The sequence below is a fragment of the Crocodylus porosus genome, unplaced genomic scaffold, assembly GCF_001723895.1.
Source record: "Crocodylus porosus isolate Cpor-Errol unplaced genomic scaffold, CroPor_comp1, whole genome shotgun sequence".
In the NCBI taxonomy this organism is placed as follows: Eukaryota; Metazoa; Chordata; order Crocodylia; family Crocodylidae; genus Crocodylus; species Crocodylus porosus.
The window spans coordinates 8610457-8628540 of NW_017728929.1; the positions used below are offsets into that span (position 1 = coordinate 8610457).

The window sequence follows — 18084 nt, forward strand, 5'->3', positions numbered from 1 at the left end:
CAAACAGTCCCCAAGATCTAGGCCTCCAACCCCTGCCCCCCCATACACTGAACTGCATCCAACTGCCGAGTCTGGTCCCAGGACCCTGTCTAGTTGCTGGCTGGCCACGCGCGTGTGCATGGTCCGGCAGCAGCAAGGGAAGAGGAGCTGCTTTCCCCACACCCCAACACCAGTGGCAATTAACACACATTAAAAAAATTAACGCAAAACCAAATTAACACATTAATCACACACATTAACTGTGATTAATTGACAGCCCTAATTTTAATGAAGGTCTGCTCTTTGTCACGGACAATAGCATGTTTCTACCCTCACAGAAAAGGGGAAAGTGGACAGAGAAGAAAGTGTGCCTTTATAAGGAAAAATCACCCTAGGATGTTTCTGACATAATACAGCTCATGCAGAGCTAACAGTTAGTGTGTTGGAGTGTAGTACAATGTGCTAGGGGATGATGTGAGACTCCAAGTTACTGCTCATTACTGCTGGGAGTACAGCCCGAGAGCTTGTGAATGGAAGTCCAACACCTAGAAGAGGAGAATTTAAACTCTATTCCTTCAAATGCAGTGCCAGAGGCAGTGCTGCATTCAATTCATAATGCACAACATAAATCCAGTTCACAACTGCACTGAATCTGGAACTCAATCACTGCTTACCTTCCTTGAGTTTCTGAATAGCAGCATAATAATTCTGGCCCAGATAGAGCTGGAAATCCATCAGAGCAGGGACAGGCGTCAGTCCTGAAGCAGAGTCCTTAAAGAGCAGGTCCTTCCCATGTGTAGAGCTGAAAAGTTTGAAGCCATCTTTGCTCTTGCCATACTTTTCCTGTCTCGGGGAGAAACAATAGAAGTCAGACTGGGGAACTGGAGAGAGAAAGCAAGAGGGAAGAAAGCAGAGAGCAAGAGAGAGACTGTCAAGACAGCAATGGGAAATGATGGAAAATTATACAAGAGAATGGAACTGCACCTGGACTTCGTTGAGGAAGTTCCAGATCTCATCAGCCTTGCCCTTCACACTTCGAGCCACTACCGCATGAGCAGGGACTTTGGACCAGAAGCACTTATTGTATTCATCCACAGGCTTCCGGCTGCCATCCAGACAGAGCAGCTCATACTTGTCTTTTGCATTTGGCTCATTTTCTGGAAGGAACATAAGTGTTGGTTACAGCAACACAACAGTGCATAGGGCCTTTGAAATCCCTATTTCAGGAAGTTCCCTGAATATATTTGTCCTTAAATGAGGCAGAGAAGATTGACAACTTCTTCATGCTTTAATCAAAAGACTTTCTCACAGTGGCATTCAACTAATGGATCCTTGTCATAATGGTAGCAGAGCCCCTCGCAGATTTAACCTTTCACAGCACCTGGGTCTCTCATGTTTAGTCAGGCACTCTCCCGACTGGCATGTGCATTGACAATGCTGTGATTGCCATCGCCTTGTGATGCTGATTATGACACGAGATTCTGGTGTCTTAGTAAAATTACACAATTCTGGCAGCTTACACTAAGTGCAGCAGTCTCCAGAGTTTGCTTGTTCTTGTGACTAATCATGAAATGGGGCATTGATGGATCACGCCAAGAAGGCACCCTACAAACTGATCTGATACCAGTAGCTATGTTCGTGAACAAGAAAAAGCCCTCAGAATAGGAGGGAAATACTATACTAATTATGCCGGGTATTTTGTAGTCAGAAACGTGGAAAATCATGTACATTACTTCCCTACCATCCCAAAGGGAAGGTAAGCTTGGGATAAGCATGGAAAGAAATGAAAGCAGGCATAATAAGACAGGATTCAGAGCTGGAGTGGCTGTGAGTGTCCTAATGTGAAAGCAGAGAAGCAGAATGATCTCACGTTCCCACCTGAAACAGTGGTGTGTTTTACAAAAGCTACATCTCCACCTCCATCTTTCAGACACCTAAGGGTAAGACAAAACAGATGAACAATTAGCGCACTAAAATTAGCATTATTCTAATGCTTATGCTTTGTACTGCCCTGTGCAATATACAGCTCAAGTCATGATCTCTCACTAAATGCCTCTTGGGACCAGAGGAAACATAGGCGGTGTGTTCAACCGCAGAGTAGATTTACTTTGGTCATTGCTCAAAAGAAATCCAACAAGATGGATACATTATATTACAAACTCAGTCACATCAGGCAGCCCAGTTATAACACAGGTGTCCCTCAAGTTAGTTAAAACATGAGACTGCAGGGAAGGGATACTGATCCTTTAAATAAGGGTCAGGATAAAAATAACTTTCACTCACCGAAAGGCTCCAGAATAGCCAGAATCAGAACTAGAATGAGAACATGAATCAAGGCACAGGTTACATAAAACGCCTGTTTCTGTGGTGGCACCAGGGACACAGCTGGCTGAGAAGAATTTCGCCACAGCTATGGAAGAAAACATGCAAAAGTTATTAATTAACTCAAACTTTGCCGACTACCCTTCCCCAGGTCCTGTAATTGTAGAGATTTGGTGAAGAGCTGTAGAGACTGGGGTTCAGTGAGGTTGAAGGAGAAAACTGGAGCATGAGGACGTGCGTTGAAGGGAAGATTGTCTGTAAAGAGGCACATTTAAAAGGAGTAGTTTGGCAAAGGGGACACTGGAAGCCTGGTACCCCTCATGGAACAAAGTTCAGGTTGCAGTGTGTGACCCACGGTATAAGGAGAAAAGGTAGGCAGGAGAGCCTTTGATGGCCAGACTTGCCATTTCTGCTGGTTTGTTTCAGGAGGGAATGCTGTGCAGTGTTGCTATGGAACATCAGCATCAACCTTACCTGATGTGGGATAGATATGTTGGAGTAAATGAGTATAGATTATGATGGGTTCCTAAGCAAAAACATGTTGCTGTCATGGAAATGTCCATGTTGATGGAGGAATTGAAAAAAAGAAATAGATGAAGTGTACATGTTTCAGTTAGTTTCCTAATCAAAGCCAGTTGTTCCCACCCTCAAGAAAATATTATCACTGTTCACCCAGCTCTTTTCTCAGCTTACCTTTCTCTACAGAGTCACTTCCAGGTCCACGCACTATGATACCCTTTTTCACAAGCGTCCCAATGGGAATGACCCAGCCAGCAGATTTTTTCAAGCCAGTGTGGCAGGATTTCTTTCCTTGAAGTTGGTGTATTGTAAAGCCACTTCCTTTCTTCACCACAGCCACAGCATAGTAGCTGGTGGTCAATGCTGCAAAAGGGGAAGGAAGAAAAGGAGGAAGGTAAAAAGGCATTAAAACAAAGGCACAAATGATCTGGAATTTCACTCCCCACAACAGCTTTTTTCCACATCTCTCAAAATCCTTGGCACAGAGTGCAAAGCATCACATTTTCAACTTCATACTACTTTATCAAGACACAGTTTCATCAGGATTGTCTTGCCATGTCCGTCTCAATCCAGTTTTACTTGTTGCAATGGGCACCATATTAAATGATCTACTAATTATTATTACCAGTATATGCACAATGTTTCTGCCTTTGCATTTATTTTATGCCTGCATCTGCTGCTGCTAGTACGTCCTACAGGGGTAGAAAATCGTTTTGATTTCAGCTGTCCCCTCAGTAAGGACAACTCTTCTGAATATGGCTTTGCAGGACTGGACTCTAAATGTGATCTATTAAAGTTACACAGTCCAGTACGTATTATGCATAAGTAAAGGAACTGAGTTCTCAAGACGAAAGAACCCATACCTTTAAATATCCTGACTGTGATACCTTTTCATTCTCAGCCATGACACTGAGCATGATCCCATAATATTGCCTTCAGCTTGAACGCTGAACACTGTATCCAAACATGACCACAAAAATACAGGCTTGTATTATGGTACAAAAGGGGAACAGGGAGCTCGAGTAAGGCTAGAGCTGAAACTAGCTGATAAAGACAGGATTAGGGAAGTATTATAGTCAGAAGCAGCATAACTTTAAATTGGTATCTGCAATGGTGCCGTGGCAGGGACGGTTATCTCTTTGCGCAGGCTGCGGTAGCAGTGTCACAGGCTGCTGCTGCTTCCACATCAGTTTCCCCAACAGTGGCTGGGGCAGCCGTGACAGGTCCCTGGGGGCTGCTGCCTCTTAATCGGCACACAGGCCTGGTCCCCTGATCACTCCTCCAGGTCATGCCATTGACTGTAGATCTCATTATCCTGTCCTTAGCCGTGCAGCAAGGGGAAAGGTAATGCAGGCAGTGGGTACGAGCTGAACAGAACTGGTTCAGAAGAGAATGGGGTCAGGTCACGGACTCTCCTGAAGCCCAGCAGCTCATATAGCAGCAACTTTAATTTTAGGCTTTTTGTTGGGTTATTTTCTCTTCATTTTGCTTCTTGATCCCCTGCCCCTATCAGTTCAGGCAGCCCAATCAGGCACTCCAAGATCCTGTTCACAGTCGCGTTGCTGTCATTCCTGAACCTCTGCTCTCAGCTGGCTGAACTATAACTCGATTCTGCTTTCAGAATTAGCCCAGTTTCCAGCTTTCTTGAAGGCCCCTGAGCATAGGCTTCCAATTTCCTGTTCAGCCTGCTCTTGCTACTGTGTTTTGTAAATGGCAGGTAACAACCACAGAGAATGAGGCTCACCAACTTTTTCATACACCGTGTCACATGGACCTTTCCCTGCCATTGCAGCCCTGCAGTGCTGACCACACTTCCACAGCAGTGACAGCAATGAAATCATCCCCTCTGTTCTCCAGTTCTGTTGCAAAGACAGTATTTTTTTGTGTTACCAGTGTGTTTGGTGGTACAACACTGGTAATAAGAAAGGGAGCACTGTGTCTTGCCATCTCAGTGACACGCACCATTCTGCCTACCTCAATGATAAGGCGCAGGGTGGGGGGGGGAATTTAGCCTTCCTCTTCCAGCCAGCTCTATCTCTTTGACATGAACCAAGCTCTGAGTGATCACCCAGTGTGAGGTAGTCAGGAAAAGCAGCCCTACCAAGCACGTTCCCCTCATGCAGCCTAGTGCACCATAGGTTATGGTTTCACTGAGCCTTCTGTAAATGGGGACAGCTCCACTGAAGTCACCGGCTGATGATCAGTGTCCTAGGGAGCTCAGATACTGCAGCAGAACGTAACAGAGCTCACCTGTCCCTCTACAAAGTGAACTGCGCAGGATTTGTTCCTCAGTCGCATGGCATTAACCAACACCCTACTGACCAGCACCACAGTCACATTGCCACCATTTTGCCATCACTTCACAACCTCAGGGCATGCTCCGTGAAAACATACCTCCTTCATCTTCATGAACCTCAGCCACAATGGGCTTCAGCTTATATGGGTCAATGCCTGCCTCAAAAATGTGGCCAGCATCAAGACTAATGGCATCCGCTTGATTGCTCTAAAAACACAAGAGAGTTAAATTAATAAGGAACAAGAAGAAAAATCCTCTGCCATTCAGTGAGAGCAGGAACATGTTTCCATGGGGCCAGAAGACACTGCACATGGATTACCAGAGCTCCTCCTCTTGGCTAGATGGGGGAGTGCTCTTCAAGTGGGGAGGGGAGATCATCAGTTATTTGAAGATGACTACGAAGGCTTCAGACCAAACTTAGGCTAATGGGACCCAGTGGGGAAAGCTGTGCAGTGTCCAGGTCTAGTACAGTGGGGCCAACCAGTCTGGCAGCAATGCCACAACATAAGCAATACACCATCCCCGAGTGCCACTCTGATCCCCTTCCTCTGCCTGATCTGTTGCTCTGCTTTCTGCTCCCTGCCCCGTTCTCATTGTGCCCTTCTTTCTGCCCCCTCCTTTATCTGCCACGTGGCGCACACAGAGACTGCCTGTGCCACTTGCAGACTGCACGCCATGGGCTGACCACCCCAGCCTAGTCACATTCCCAGTTACTTACAGAAATGGCCTCTATGCACGCAGTGTGAGAGTCTCTCTGTACACAGTCAAATGGGGGAGGGGGAGGCCTATGGTCGGAGAACATGGCCTCCTTCAGTTCGAGACATTTCATTTGTTCCTTGTCAGATCTTGTGCACCACCTGATGATGTCCTTCTGAGCTTGGGGGGCAGCATGACATAGAGCTGTAGAGGGAGAAAAAGAGGAGTCAAAGGCTGGCAGACACAAGTGCCTCACAGAAAGAAACAGCATTTCTCCCTACCGATGCCCCAACTATGGCCGTCACTGCCTACCTGCTCCCACCACCAGGGCTTCACCAGCTGACAGGATTCATGCACCGGTTTCATACATATCTATTTTAATCAACACAAGGGCTAACGTCAACCCTTGTGTAACCACACTGAGCATAGCTGAGTTATACCACAGATGGATTTGGCCCAGAAGGTAAGGGAAGGTGTATTCTGAATTTCAACGCTCTCCTAAACCAGCTGACCCAGATCCAGAACAGCAGGAGATTCCTACTAAACCTCCTCACCCCGCACTAATGAAGTGAGACCCCAGAGGTCTATGTTATAGTGGGCAGTCTTTCCTCTCTCAAGGAAGATGAGGATGCAGGAACACGATCTACCTTCTGTTACCCAATTGCCACCTTTGAGTAACTGACCTCAGGGGAGTGACTCCAGGTTATGGACTAAGTGCAGGCAGAGGTAAGCCCCAAATCTTGGATAAACACATATTTTGGGCTCCTCCCCAAAGTCAGATTGCTCCCCAGAGCAGCACTTGTTTCCCTGCAGGGAACTGCTCTCCCATTTCTCCTTGGCACTGCAGGGAGGGTGCTCCTGGCATGCAGAGGGGAATGGGGGCCAATAAGAGCAGAGCCCCGTGGTCCCTGGTGGGGAGGGTCTTTCCTTACTAGCATGCACACCTTATGAGACATGCCAAAGAGGAGCTCCTACTTCACAGATATTAAGGGTGTCCAGCTGGGGATCTCCAGATGCATGACCCTTGCCTGGCATGCTGGGTAGGAACTGCTCTCCTGCAGATATCCTGAAGGGCCCAAGAAATGATCTTCCCTCCTGCCCATGCTGTGCAGTGTAGATGACCATGAGGAGAGCTGGGACCCTGCAGAGCTTAGGAGGTGCACGGGGGGAGAGCACTGCTACCCTCAACCACTGCTGCTGTGCACAAATTTACCTGTCCTGAGCTCATGCTCACATCAGGATTCATGGAAATCCTCATGGAAATGAAAAGACAAAGGTCAGGATTCAAGACGTCTCATCAAGCGCCTCATTGCAGACATTGCCCTGACTGACTTCAGGGCAATTCAAAATGACACTGTTACATGCCTGGGATCCCCATGCAGTCGGTGGAGACGAGGTGTTGAGAGTGCCTTCACTTAGCCTATTCTACACCCCAGTGATCACGGAGGGCTCTGGGGAAGGAGACATACATCCAAATCTTCTCGGGTTAAGGAGGGCCTGGAACGGAGGTCTCCTATTTCCTAGGTAAGCAGTCGAATCACTAGGCAATTGGGCACTGTTCTGGAGCTGAGCTCAGGGCTGGTAATAAGAGTTAGATGCATTTTTCCATCTACTTTCCCAGTGACCTTGGCAGAGTTTAAGAGGCTACAACAACACTTTCAGTTGCAACAGAGCTTCTACAAGAGTTAGCTTCACTGCCTGAATCACTTCCAAGTACTTACAGCAGCCCCAGTGTTGATGCCTAAGAAACTTTGCTGTCCAGAATGAAGACACCAAATGAACTCAAGTAGTTAACTGAGGTATGTCGCCAATAGCTTGGGGCCCATTTGAATTACTTTGTGACCCACTAAGTTCCAGATAAGCCCCTCATTTAGGCAATAAAGGAAACATTCTGGGTCTGATTCATCATGTTATAAAACTTACAAACACATCATGTGTGAAAAAGCTCAGCAGCTCACAACCAAAACACTGAGCAAAAGAAAGATAATTAAAAGGGTGTTTCGACCCTTCCTCAGCAAGCACCCCCTCACCCGAAGCACACCACTCCTTCAAGATGTCTTAGAGGAACAGATTCTTGGACCCGTCCCATATTGAACATAGTTTGGCTAAGAAAGCCATCTTTGCAGCCACCTGACACTAGGTTGCTTGGAAACTCCCTACCTAGCCCCTTTTTCTCTTGCCCACGTTCCTTCCTCCAGCTCAGGTAAGAAGTAACACAGAGCTACTGTGCCAGCTTTATACCACCCGAAGTGTCGTCTTGTCTAGGGGACATTCCCTGGTGTCCTTTCAACTCAGCCTCACTGGAGCAAACCAAACAACTGGAGTGGGGCAGAATCTGGTTCACGTTTGCAGAAACGTGGGCACTGGAGAAGGTGGAAATTTGCAGTGCAGGTACACAGCCTGTCTCCCGCTGCCACATGATACCTACTCATTCACTTACCCTCCAGCCAGCCCACACCACCCTCTTACCCAGACCTTTGCCACGTACATCACTGTTAAAACACAATTGATCTAGTAAAATATATTACAGATGTAGGAATTTTGTACCATTTTGAAAGGAAAACAAAATATAGATATGCCCATATATTGAAAGTTTAAGCTATTGGTAAAGATTGAGAAGTTAGAAGTGAAGAAATCCTTTGTGTGCATGCTGTGTTATTGTGCTATTGCAGCACAGTGCAGTATAATGGAATGTGCTGGAGACTGGGTATTGTAGATTTGGAAAGTTTTGTCAAAGGTGAAGAGGTCACATTATTTAAAGTGCTAATTTGTAACACCACATACCATATATAATGTGCTGATATATATTATACACTCACACACCTTGGACCGAAACTTTCAGAATATAAATACAAATACAAATGTATTATATATGTGACACCATTGATAGCACATAACAAATATAAATTGGCATACATATCTATTAATGTAAATCAATATTTATTTGCTATGTAATATCTATATAAAATATATTTGCATTTATTATTCGTTATTGTAATTGTTTAGGACAGCAAGGTACTGAATAGTGGTGTTGGTATGATGCAACACAGCTCATTTTGTCAGATGCATCTGATGCCCTCTACACACCTGATGCCTGAGTTAGTTGGTCTATAAGGTGAAATTGCCCAGAAGAAGAAAAATGAATTGTAATCCCTGCCTGTAATTTAAAGCATGAAGTAGCAGGGCAACAGGAGAGAGAAGAGTCCAAAGGGTAACAGAGATAAGATTATGCAGACACACAGGTTATCAGTTTGTGCAGGGCTTGCTTCTGCCTAGACATTGCAACATGCTTTGTATTAAAAATTGAGACTGACCTCCATTTCTTATGATTCTGGCCGCCTACCACAACCACATATCCTTTGAAGTTTGTTATATCCCATGCACCCTTATGACTCTATGTTAAACCAACATGTGAGGTCACTACAGCTACTCTGTAAACTTTCCCACAACCTACAAGATAGTGTAGTATAGTTTTTTTTCTTTTCTATCCTTTTCATCCTTTTACAGTTCCCCTTTCCCCTTCCTTCCTCTCAGGTACTCTCTGGGAATTTGCCACATACCCCAAGATGAAGATGCACAATTCAAGAAGCAATGCTGTAAAGTCAAGTCTTTGTGTGCTCCTTCTGCTAAGAAACAGTCGGCAGCCTCAAGACAGACAGACATGACAACTGTATCAGTATCAAAGGATACCAGTACAAGCTGTTGGTCTGCATATTCCTATCAGAATACATGTGCATCAAAACTTTTACAGCTTAGCCCCATCTCATTCACAGTTGAAGTTACAGTGATTTAGCTCGTTCATTGGTAGGGAAGTATGCAGCCCTAACAGGTACATTGTAAAAGCTGATGCACTCAGACAAGCAACAGCTCTCCTGTTCTTTTAAAGCAGGCAAAAGTTAGGCCTGTCCATAGCATAAGAAACTTACAGGGTCCCCATCACTGCAGTATCAAAGTTGTTCATAGTCTTTGATACAATTTCTCCTTTAATATATTAGTACTACTGCCCCTTTTTTACAGGTGGAAATCTGAGAGACAGCAAAACTAAGGCTCATGTCTGCAAAGGTATTTAGGTATCCAGTGCAGATTAGGGACCAGTGAAATGACTTGAATCATCGCAAATATGAATGGTGTGACTATTTACAGTGTTGTTCCCAAGAAGGCCACAGAGGATTCTGTCCTGCTGTTATTTTCAAGAAAGAGAGCACAGAGCTCCTACAGCTGCCCTGGGAGTGGTGCAATGCTATGTGCCTGCTGTTGCTGGGCTGCACAAGTGGCAGGACACATGTGGCGTTGCACCACTCCCAGGGCAGATGCAGCAGCATGCAAAGCCCAGCGCACAGCAGCAGCCGCCTCTGCCCCATGCACAAACTGGGGGGGGGCACATGCCCCCTGGGGCTCTGCCAGGGTGTGTGCAGCAGTGGGAGCCCCACACCCGGCCCAACTGGGGCCCCATTCACCCCAGCCCCTATTCCTGTCTGTGCCTCACTCCCTCCCTCACCACGGGGACCTCATTCTCCCCCCGCTTCCCACGGGCCTTTCCCCTCCCGCATAGACTTACCTGCTAAAGGGAGCGAGGGGAGAGGGAAGCACACGTGCACATGCTCAGCCCCACCCCGCAAATAAATGTAATATAAAGGGATACACGAGCTGAAACTTTGAGACAGAAGGAGTACACTTGTTTAAAAAGTTTGAAAACCCCTGCTTTTCAGGAAAGCTGCCCTGTTGCTTCCGAGAGCCCCAACACGTCTGCGGCTGCAGTGACAGCCCACTAGAGGGACCTCTTTCTCCTCTTTCTGCAATGGAGAGAGCACATTGTTGTGACCAAGGCTAGTGGCACAGTTGTTTCTTCTCTACTGATACCTGCTGCAAGGAACAGCTTGGAAAGCGCAGACTCCCGAAGGTGGTCCTTCTTTTTCCACTGCTTCAGTGCCTGGTTTTTCCTTTGCTTTGTACACTGTGCAGGCTCTAAATGACTACTGCTTGAATGTACTCTGCCTTGTAGCTCCACTGATTCTGCTACAGAACAGCCTGGCTGGTCCCAGATAATGCGTGGGGCTACTGAGTCATAGTTAACATCCCCATCCCAACATTGCAGCCACTTACCCAGTACCCCAAAGGACAGCGCAGCACAGAGGGCGAATTTCATCCTTCTCTCTTGGGGTTGGCAATTGGGGAATGCTGGGGCCTTGCTCACAGACTGCCCCTCTGAGTCTGTGACAGCTCTCAAGCTACTCTCTTGGTCTTTTATAGAAGGACAGGGCAGGCTGTGTTTGCAGAAGCAATGACCTTAGAGTGTTTGTCCTTCCTTGTTTCCCAATAGCTCCCAAATCCCAGCCCTCCCTCCCCTGATCAGGCCATTTACAGGAAGAATTTCACTTTGGCACCGAATTGTATAGCAGGCCTGGGTGGGAGCAGGGCAAGGTGTTGCTGGTTCCACCAAGGGGCTTAACATGGAAAATTCCCACTTCGTGAAATGCAAATTCCATCTGGGGCTGAAACACAGTGGGAGGGGCTGTTTCCTTTGTTGCAGCCACCCCCCTGCCTCGTAAAGGCTAATCTCAGAAAGCCCCAATGGATCTGAAGCTAAATCTAGATGATTTTCCATTAACTATTTCCTTTCTTTCCCATCACTTTTACCTTTCAATAATTCAGTGAAGCTATTCCTATTACAGAAGCTTTTTTCCATCCCATGCCCCTGGCCAAAGCAATGGGACACTAGTATGTGAACCACAGAGCGTATAGTAATGTTCCTATAACAGAGGCAGTGGAGTCAGTGATGGTGACCTTTCAGGTAGATGGCAGCTTTCCTCCAGGAGCGGGGATTGCCAAGTGATCTACCACCTACCAGAAGAAACTATGGGCTGCAGATGCACCCTCGAGCCCATCTGCACCTGTTCAAGCTACTTTTCTTTCCTAGTCAGTGCCGCATATTTTCAGGGCAGGGCTGGCTTTGGGCTCCCAGGCAGAAGAGTGGTCGTCACATCTTGTGTCTTCATATGGGTTTTTGTTAAACACCTTGATGAGTCCAGCAGCAAGGTGACCATAGCATATATCCAAATGCGCTCTTCTATCGCTCTAGTGCAGCTGCCTCCAAACTGAAGTGTTGGGGCCAGCAATACCCAAGAACACGGACCTCATCACTTCCCTCTAACTGCTGTTGCTTCTTCCCTCTCACATCACCTACAACACCTGTGATCACTCATGGTTTATCTTGAGTGCTAATACAATTGAATCTACACCTTACTGTCCGACACGGGTCTCTTCTCCAAATGATCAAGCGAGTTGCTATGAAAACACTCTTCCCATCCTACTGCTCCAGCTCTGCCTCTCAACCCCATCATCAGCCTGGGTCTTTCCCTACATAGGCCCTACACAAACAAAGCAATTAAGTTCATGACTGACCTTAAGGATCTGCTTAAATCCCACTAAAGCCATCTTGCCCTTCTCCAAGAAGAATAATTCCATCACACTTGCACTGCCCAAGGCACTCTGCAGAAATGGTCCCATCTAGAAGTAGAAACCATTTCCATACACTGAAAACATTCCATTCCGAGAGATTTGGGAATCCTGCTTAAATTGGGAAAGTTTTGTCCAATTCTTCCAGCTTTCATGCATAGAGGGACATCCCTTGCTGGTGCCCAAGACAGTCAAGTTCTCCACTGAACACCAATACCCACTTCTGTGAGGGTGTCAAATATTAACACACTTCAGGATCATTCAAATTCCACCTAATATATAAAAGATAAGGAATAAAAGGATACAAATGAAAGCATTCTGAGGGTCTGTCTGTACCACATCAGCAGTGGGTCCCAGGGAGGATGTAGAGGAGTTTGTCCCAACCACCCAAGTCTACTGACAGAGAAACAAAGCCAGAATCTGCCTATGAGGCTGCTCCAGACTTGTCCCCAGGGCTCACTCTTGAGCCCTTGGTCTCCAGACGACCCAAGAGCCGGCATTGGGCATGAATCCAAAGCAACTTCATGGGCAAACTTCCAGCTCTGGAGTACAGTGGCATACTCTGGTGGGCAGAGCACACTCAGTCCTATCCTCCCCAAGATCCATCACTGATGGAGCAAGTCTGCTAGTGCTTTCCCACCATGTCTTTGTCTGGCTCCTAGATAGTTTTATATATGGTAGTTCTCAAGATAGTTACTGCAAGTTTCAGTTGTGCACTATGCAGTGCCCAGCACTCTATTGGGGGGAAAGACAAACATGAGCACAAGACCTAACCATCACTGATGCATCAGTGTAGAGCTTCACTGATGCTTTGGGCTGAGCCTCTATACATAGTTGAATATTACCCTAAGGAAAGGAATATGGTTAAATGGTTATCAATTCATGGGACTCCCCTCCCCCACTTCCCAAAAGAAAGTGTTTCATTCATTCCAAGGGTCTGAAGTAACTAAGACCTAACACAATTCTTTCCAGTGCCCCAGTACCCATGTTCTAAGGATGTGGACCCACACATCTGGAGTCCTTTCAAATGGGGAACTTTTTAAAACATCAGCAGCTGACTGACATGTTCTGATTATTATAGGTGAACAACCCAAGAATTTAAATGTAGCAAAACCCCCTCCAACTTCAATACTGCTTCATCCAGGTTTAAAGTTGGAATAGTTCTCAGGTTGTTCACCCATAATAGTTAGAACATACCACCTACTTCTCTTTCAGGCTGTCCCCCTCTGAATATACATGTGTCTAGTTTCTAAGAGATAGGCACTCTACTTCTATTCAAGCTTGGAGATCCCTGTAACTTGCTTCATCACAGAATTTTAAAACTCTCCTACTGCAGTCTGAAATCCAGCATGATGTCTGTGTGCTCTAGAGGGATTCAATTCTTTCCCACTATGGTCCATCAGCCTACAATGGTCATGTCCTTCAGTCATCTTTTAAAATACTGGTTTTGCTACAGGCATCCAAACAAATCAAGTTTCACAGAGTCATAAACTAAAGATGCCATTTGTTCAAATAAAGGGTAGAAATATGTGGGGATTTTACATTCCAAATGTTGAATGTCTTTAGTTGTAATGATAACCATGATAGATAAGAGGTCTACCACTTACTGGATAAATAAGAGGGACATGGTGAAAAGCAACTGGTTGGAAACAAGTTAAGCCAAGGCAAATGTAAAAAATATCCCTTGATCTATCCAAAGAAGGGACAATCCGTTATTCAACAGGCAACCACTGTGTTCTAATGCAATCCTTTGAAACCCTTCATTCAAAGCATGTCAGTTCAAAGACACTTTTTTTTTTTGTAATGCTTGAGAACAACCAGATATCTTCCCTGAGTTCTCCTCAGCTCTGAAAGTAGCAGTAGTATCTAGATCAGAGGTCAGCAACATTTTTTGGCGAGTGCTGAAAACACCCACAACTTCAGCGTATAAGATGTTGGTGTGCCAAGGGTGGATGACGTGGGAGCCATAAGGGGCCCAATCCTCGCTGTTGCCATGTTGCCCCAGCCCCTTCCCCACCATCCACCCAGAGGCACTTATGCCAAACAAAATGCCTTCAAGTGCCACACTCTGGCACCTGTGCCAGGGGTTGCCTACCTCTGATCTAGATCTATATACCAAGCTAGTTTGTGACAGTTGCAAATATCCTTTACAACTGTATCCAATTTCTTTTACTCTTTCCCACTTATGCATTGTCTCCTATATCACTGTCTTGCTGATGGACCTTGAAATTATGTGGCATTATGACTTGCAACCATATACAGGCATCAGCCTATTGCCAGCACACATGGTAGCAGTGTTGTTACTCCCTAACAGAGGGTGCAAAAGATATGGATTCCTACAAAAAATAATGTCCTCCTCCATCACCCCCTGTTTTTGATGGCAGTCTAGCTGACCTGAAAGACAAAATGGGTCAGCCACATTAAGATTCAGGAAAACAGTCCCTACTGATGTGAAACATTATTTCAAGGTGGATCTCCTTTCTGGTCTTGTTTAAAGAAGTCATTTAAAAAGGTAAATAAAACCCATTTATCTTCAGAATTTAATCCTCCCACCCAGTGAAAAGTCCCACAGGAGGGCAAGGGGATTAGGAATTTCCACAAATTCAGATTTATGGAGTTTTGCCCCAGTGTTCCCTTCCATAAGAAAGGTTTGGCGTGCACTAATCTTCTAAGCACTAATGAGACAGCAGGATCACAGGGTCTGCACCAAGAACCCCAAGGTACAGACAACGGTCCCCCTTCTTACCATCTCCCCCAATCCATGTGGCTGCACTGTCTGTGCATCTACCTTCTGCCTTGTGCGGAAAAAAGCAACCTACAAGTGCCCTACAATAGGTGCTCCTTCAGTGAGGGGGGGCTCAGAAGCGGAGCTGCTCTTCCAGTCTGTCATATGCCAACTCCAGACAGGTAGTTCACACTGAGGGGAAGTATGCTGTTCTGGGGCTGTATGTTCCCTAATTTGTCCTCATCCAAAGACGTAACAAAGAAATCGGTGCCCTGAAAATGGGGGAGAGGGGTGGGGGAGTGGAGCCCAAGAGATGGGGAGCACATCTGACCTCCCAACATGCAGGCTGCCTCTACAACATAGGCTGCTGCTACTAAAGCGTGGCCCTATTCTGCACACACACACACCCCCACCACCACATGCACCAAAATTGGCACATTGGCCAGGTGCCCAATTAGCCACCCCTAACTACTCTAACTGTTATAAGATCATAGGAAAGTAGGGTTGTAAGGGACCTCACATGGTCATCAAGTCCAGCCCCCTGCTCAAAGCAGGATCATCCCTGACTAACCCATTCTAGATGTATCCGTCTAACCTGCTCTTGGAGGTTTCCGAGCCTGGAGAATCCACGGCTTCTCTAGGTTCTCATCCAATTCTGGGTCCCAATCCATGCAAAGCGCTCAGTGGGACGCATCTTAACTATAGGAAATACCAGCCTCCACAATTGTTCCTACTGAACAACCCCATTCTTGGCAAATTTTTCACTGAACCCAAGGCAAAACTTGCAGATGCCAGGGGCAAAGTACACTTGATCTCAGGCATTCACCTGTGCAATGGCTTCCCTCTGAAGTCAGGGTGAGTATGTGTCTTGCCTTTTTTTAAGCTTAGCATAATGCTGAGAGCTTTGCAAAGGCCTTCCTCAACGTAAGTAAACACACAAAGGGTCCTAGCATCTTCTCAATACCCTACAGAACATTTCCCCTGGTACAACCCTGCAAAACATGATCCTGCTGAGGGAGAAGAACTGATCCATCCTCAAACTGATAGGAGGGATCTGGTATGGCAACAGACACTTTAGAACTGGAGGGTGGGAGGAGAAGGAGACAGATTAGATTAGATTGAATGGACAGAGGTAGCTGGGGGGAGGGGCAGAGAGAAAGAAAGAGAGACTGCAGGGAAAGGGTTAGGGAAAACCAGCTCTTGCCAACATGCTTTAAAAAAATACCTGTTAAAAAATTTCATAGATTTCATAGACATTAGGGCTGGAAGGGACCTTGGAAGATCATCGAGTCCAGCCCCCCGCCCAAAGGGCAGGAAGTCAGCTGGGGTCATAGGATCCCCAGGGGTGGCTCTTCTCAACATGCATTAACAGACTGAACATTTGCTCTTCTCAGCTGAGGCACTGCACGTTCTTTTGCATATTCTTTTTCATGCCCTACAACAGGGGTGGCCAACCTGTAGTATGCGTGCCACCAGTGGCATGGACAGCCTGTGTGTGTGGCACATGGCAGAATATGGAGGGACCAGGGAACACAGCAACACAGAGCAGGGAGCACAAAGCTGAGAAACAGATCAGGCAGGGAGAAGAAAACAGAGCAATAAATTAGACAGGGAACATAGAGGACAGAGCAGAAAGTAGAGAAGCAGGGGAAGAGGATTAGAATGGCACTTGGATAGGGTGTAAGTTGCCCCCTCCCGTGTTTCCGTGTGGGGTGGGTAGTGCTGGATTCTTGATTTAGTCCACAACAGTGTTTCTGCTGCTCCTGCTTTTCCATCTCCTGTTGCTCTCATGAGGTTTCAGAGTATTGTGATCCCTGCAGCAGAGTCTTCCTCCATTTGGGATGGTCCTGTATGATACTTTCCCAAGAGCTGACATTGATGTTGCTTTTTTTTTTTTTTAGTTTTAAGTTGAGCTTGAGGATGTCCCTGAAGTGCTTTCTCTGCCTTCCTCTTGAGCATAGACCTAGGATGAGCTGAGAGAATAAAACTTCCTTCAGGAGTCTGGAGTCAAACATCCAGATGACATGGCCAATCCTGATGATTGCCTCAGTGCTCATGGTGTTTGCTTGCAGGAGGACACTAATATTGGCTTATCTGTCTTCCCATTGGATGCAGAGGATATCCTGTAGGCAGCACTGATGGTACTTCTCCAATATCGTTATATGTCTCCTGTACATTGCCCATGTCACAGCTCTGTACAGCAAGGTAGGAATCATGATTGCTTGACAAACCATGAGTTTGTTTTTGGATCTGATGTTGCAATCTTTGAACACCCATTTCTTCAGGTGTCCAAAAGCTGCATTTGCACATTTGAGGCAATGTTGGATTTCTTCACTGATGTCAGCCTTCTGTGAGAACTGGCTTCCAAGGTATGGAAAATACTCATTGTTCTCCAGAATCTCACCATGGATCTGGATTACTGGAGGTGGGGACTGTTCATTAGGAACTTCTTGGTGGAAGACCTTCACCTTCTGAATGTTACGCATCAGTCCCATTTTCTTGTATGCCTCAGTTAAGACGCTGACAATTACCTGAAGGTCTGCTTCTGAGTGAACACACACTACAGCATCACCAGCATAGTGGAGCTCAATGATTGAGGTTGGGGTGGTCTTGGTTTTGGCACAGAGTCAGATGAGGTTAAAACAGTTTATCATCCATTCAATAGTATAGCTCCACTCTAGCTGGAAGCTTGCTGGTGATCAAATGTAACATCATGGCAAGTAATATTGTGAAGAGTGTTGAAGCAATGATGCAGCCTTGCTTAATTCTTGTCTTAACCTCAAAGGGATCTGTGATGGATCTATTACTGGGAATCACTGCTCACATACTGTCATGGAGCAGACAGAGAATGGTGACAAATTTCAGTGGGCATCCATGCTTCAGAAGGATCCTCCACAACACTTCTCAGCTGACAGTCCAAAGCTTTTGTGAGGTCAAAGAAGGCCATGTAGAGAGGCTTATATTGTTCCCAGCATTTCTCCTGCAGCTGACAAGCTGTAAAGATCATGTCAGTTGTGTCTCTTCATGCCATAACCCACACTGAGATTCCAGGAGGAGCTCTTCAGCAGTGGAAGTAGATGGCTCAGGAAGT

The 18084-nt window shown here is 46.2% G+C and overlaps 1 protein-coding gene across 3 annotated transcripts in view; it reads right to left on the reverse strand.

Annotated features, from left to right (window-relative positions):
* Positions 1–11046, reverse strand: part of LOC109315331 (ovotransferrin-like) — a 24714-nt gene extending 13668 nt beyond the window's left edge. The window contains exons 1-8 of one of the 3 annotated variants that reach the window (XR_002102480.1): positions 10916–11045; positions 5835–6016; positions 5215–5323; positions 2995–3183; positions 2263–2389; positions 1858–1913; positions 964–1136; positions 654–822 (exon numbers count right to left, since the gene is read on the reverse strand). Coding sequence is in view for 2 of the 3 variants with exons in the window: in XM_019542972.1 (XP_019398517.1) it covers positions 654–822; positions 964–1136; positions 1858–1913; positions 2263–2389; positions 2995–3183; positions 5215–5323; positions 5835–6016; positions 10916–10958 (1048 nt within the window). In the remaining variant the exon portion in view is untranslated. Of the gene's footprint in view, positions 1–653; positions 823–963; positions 1137–1857; positions 1914–2262; positions 2390–2994; positions 3184–5214; positions 5324–5834; positions 6017–10915 lie in introns of all 3 variants that reach the window. The other 2 variants (XM_019542972.1, XM_019542973.1) reach the window with 2 other exon arrangements.
* Between the last annotated feature and the right edge of the window lie 7038 nt (positions 11047–18084).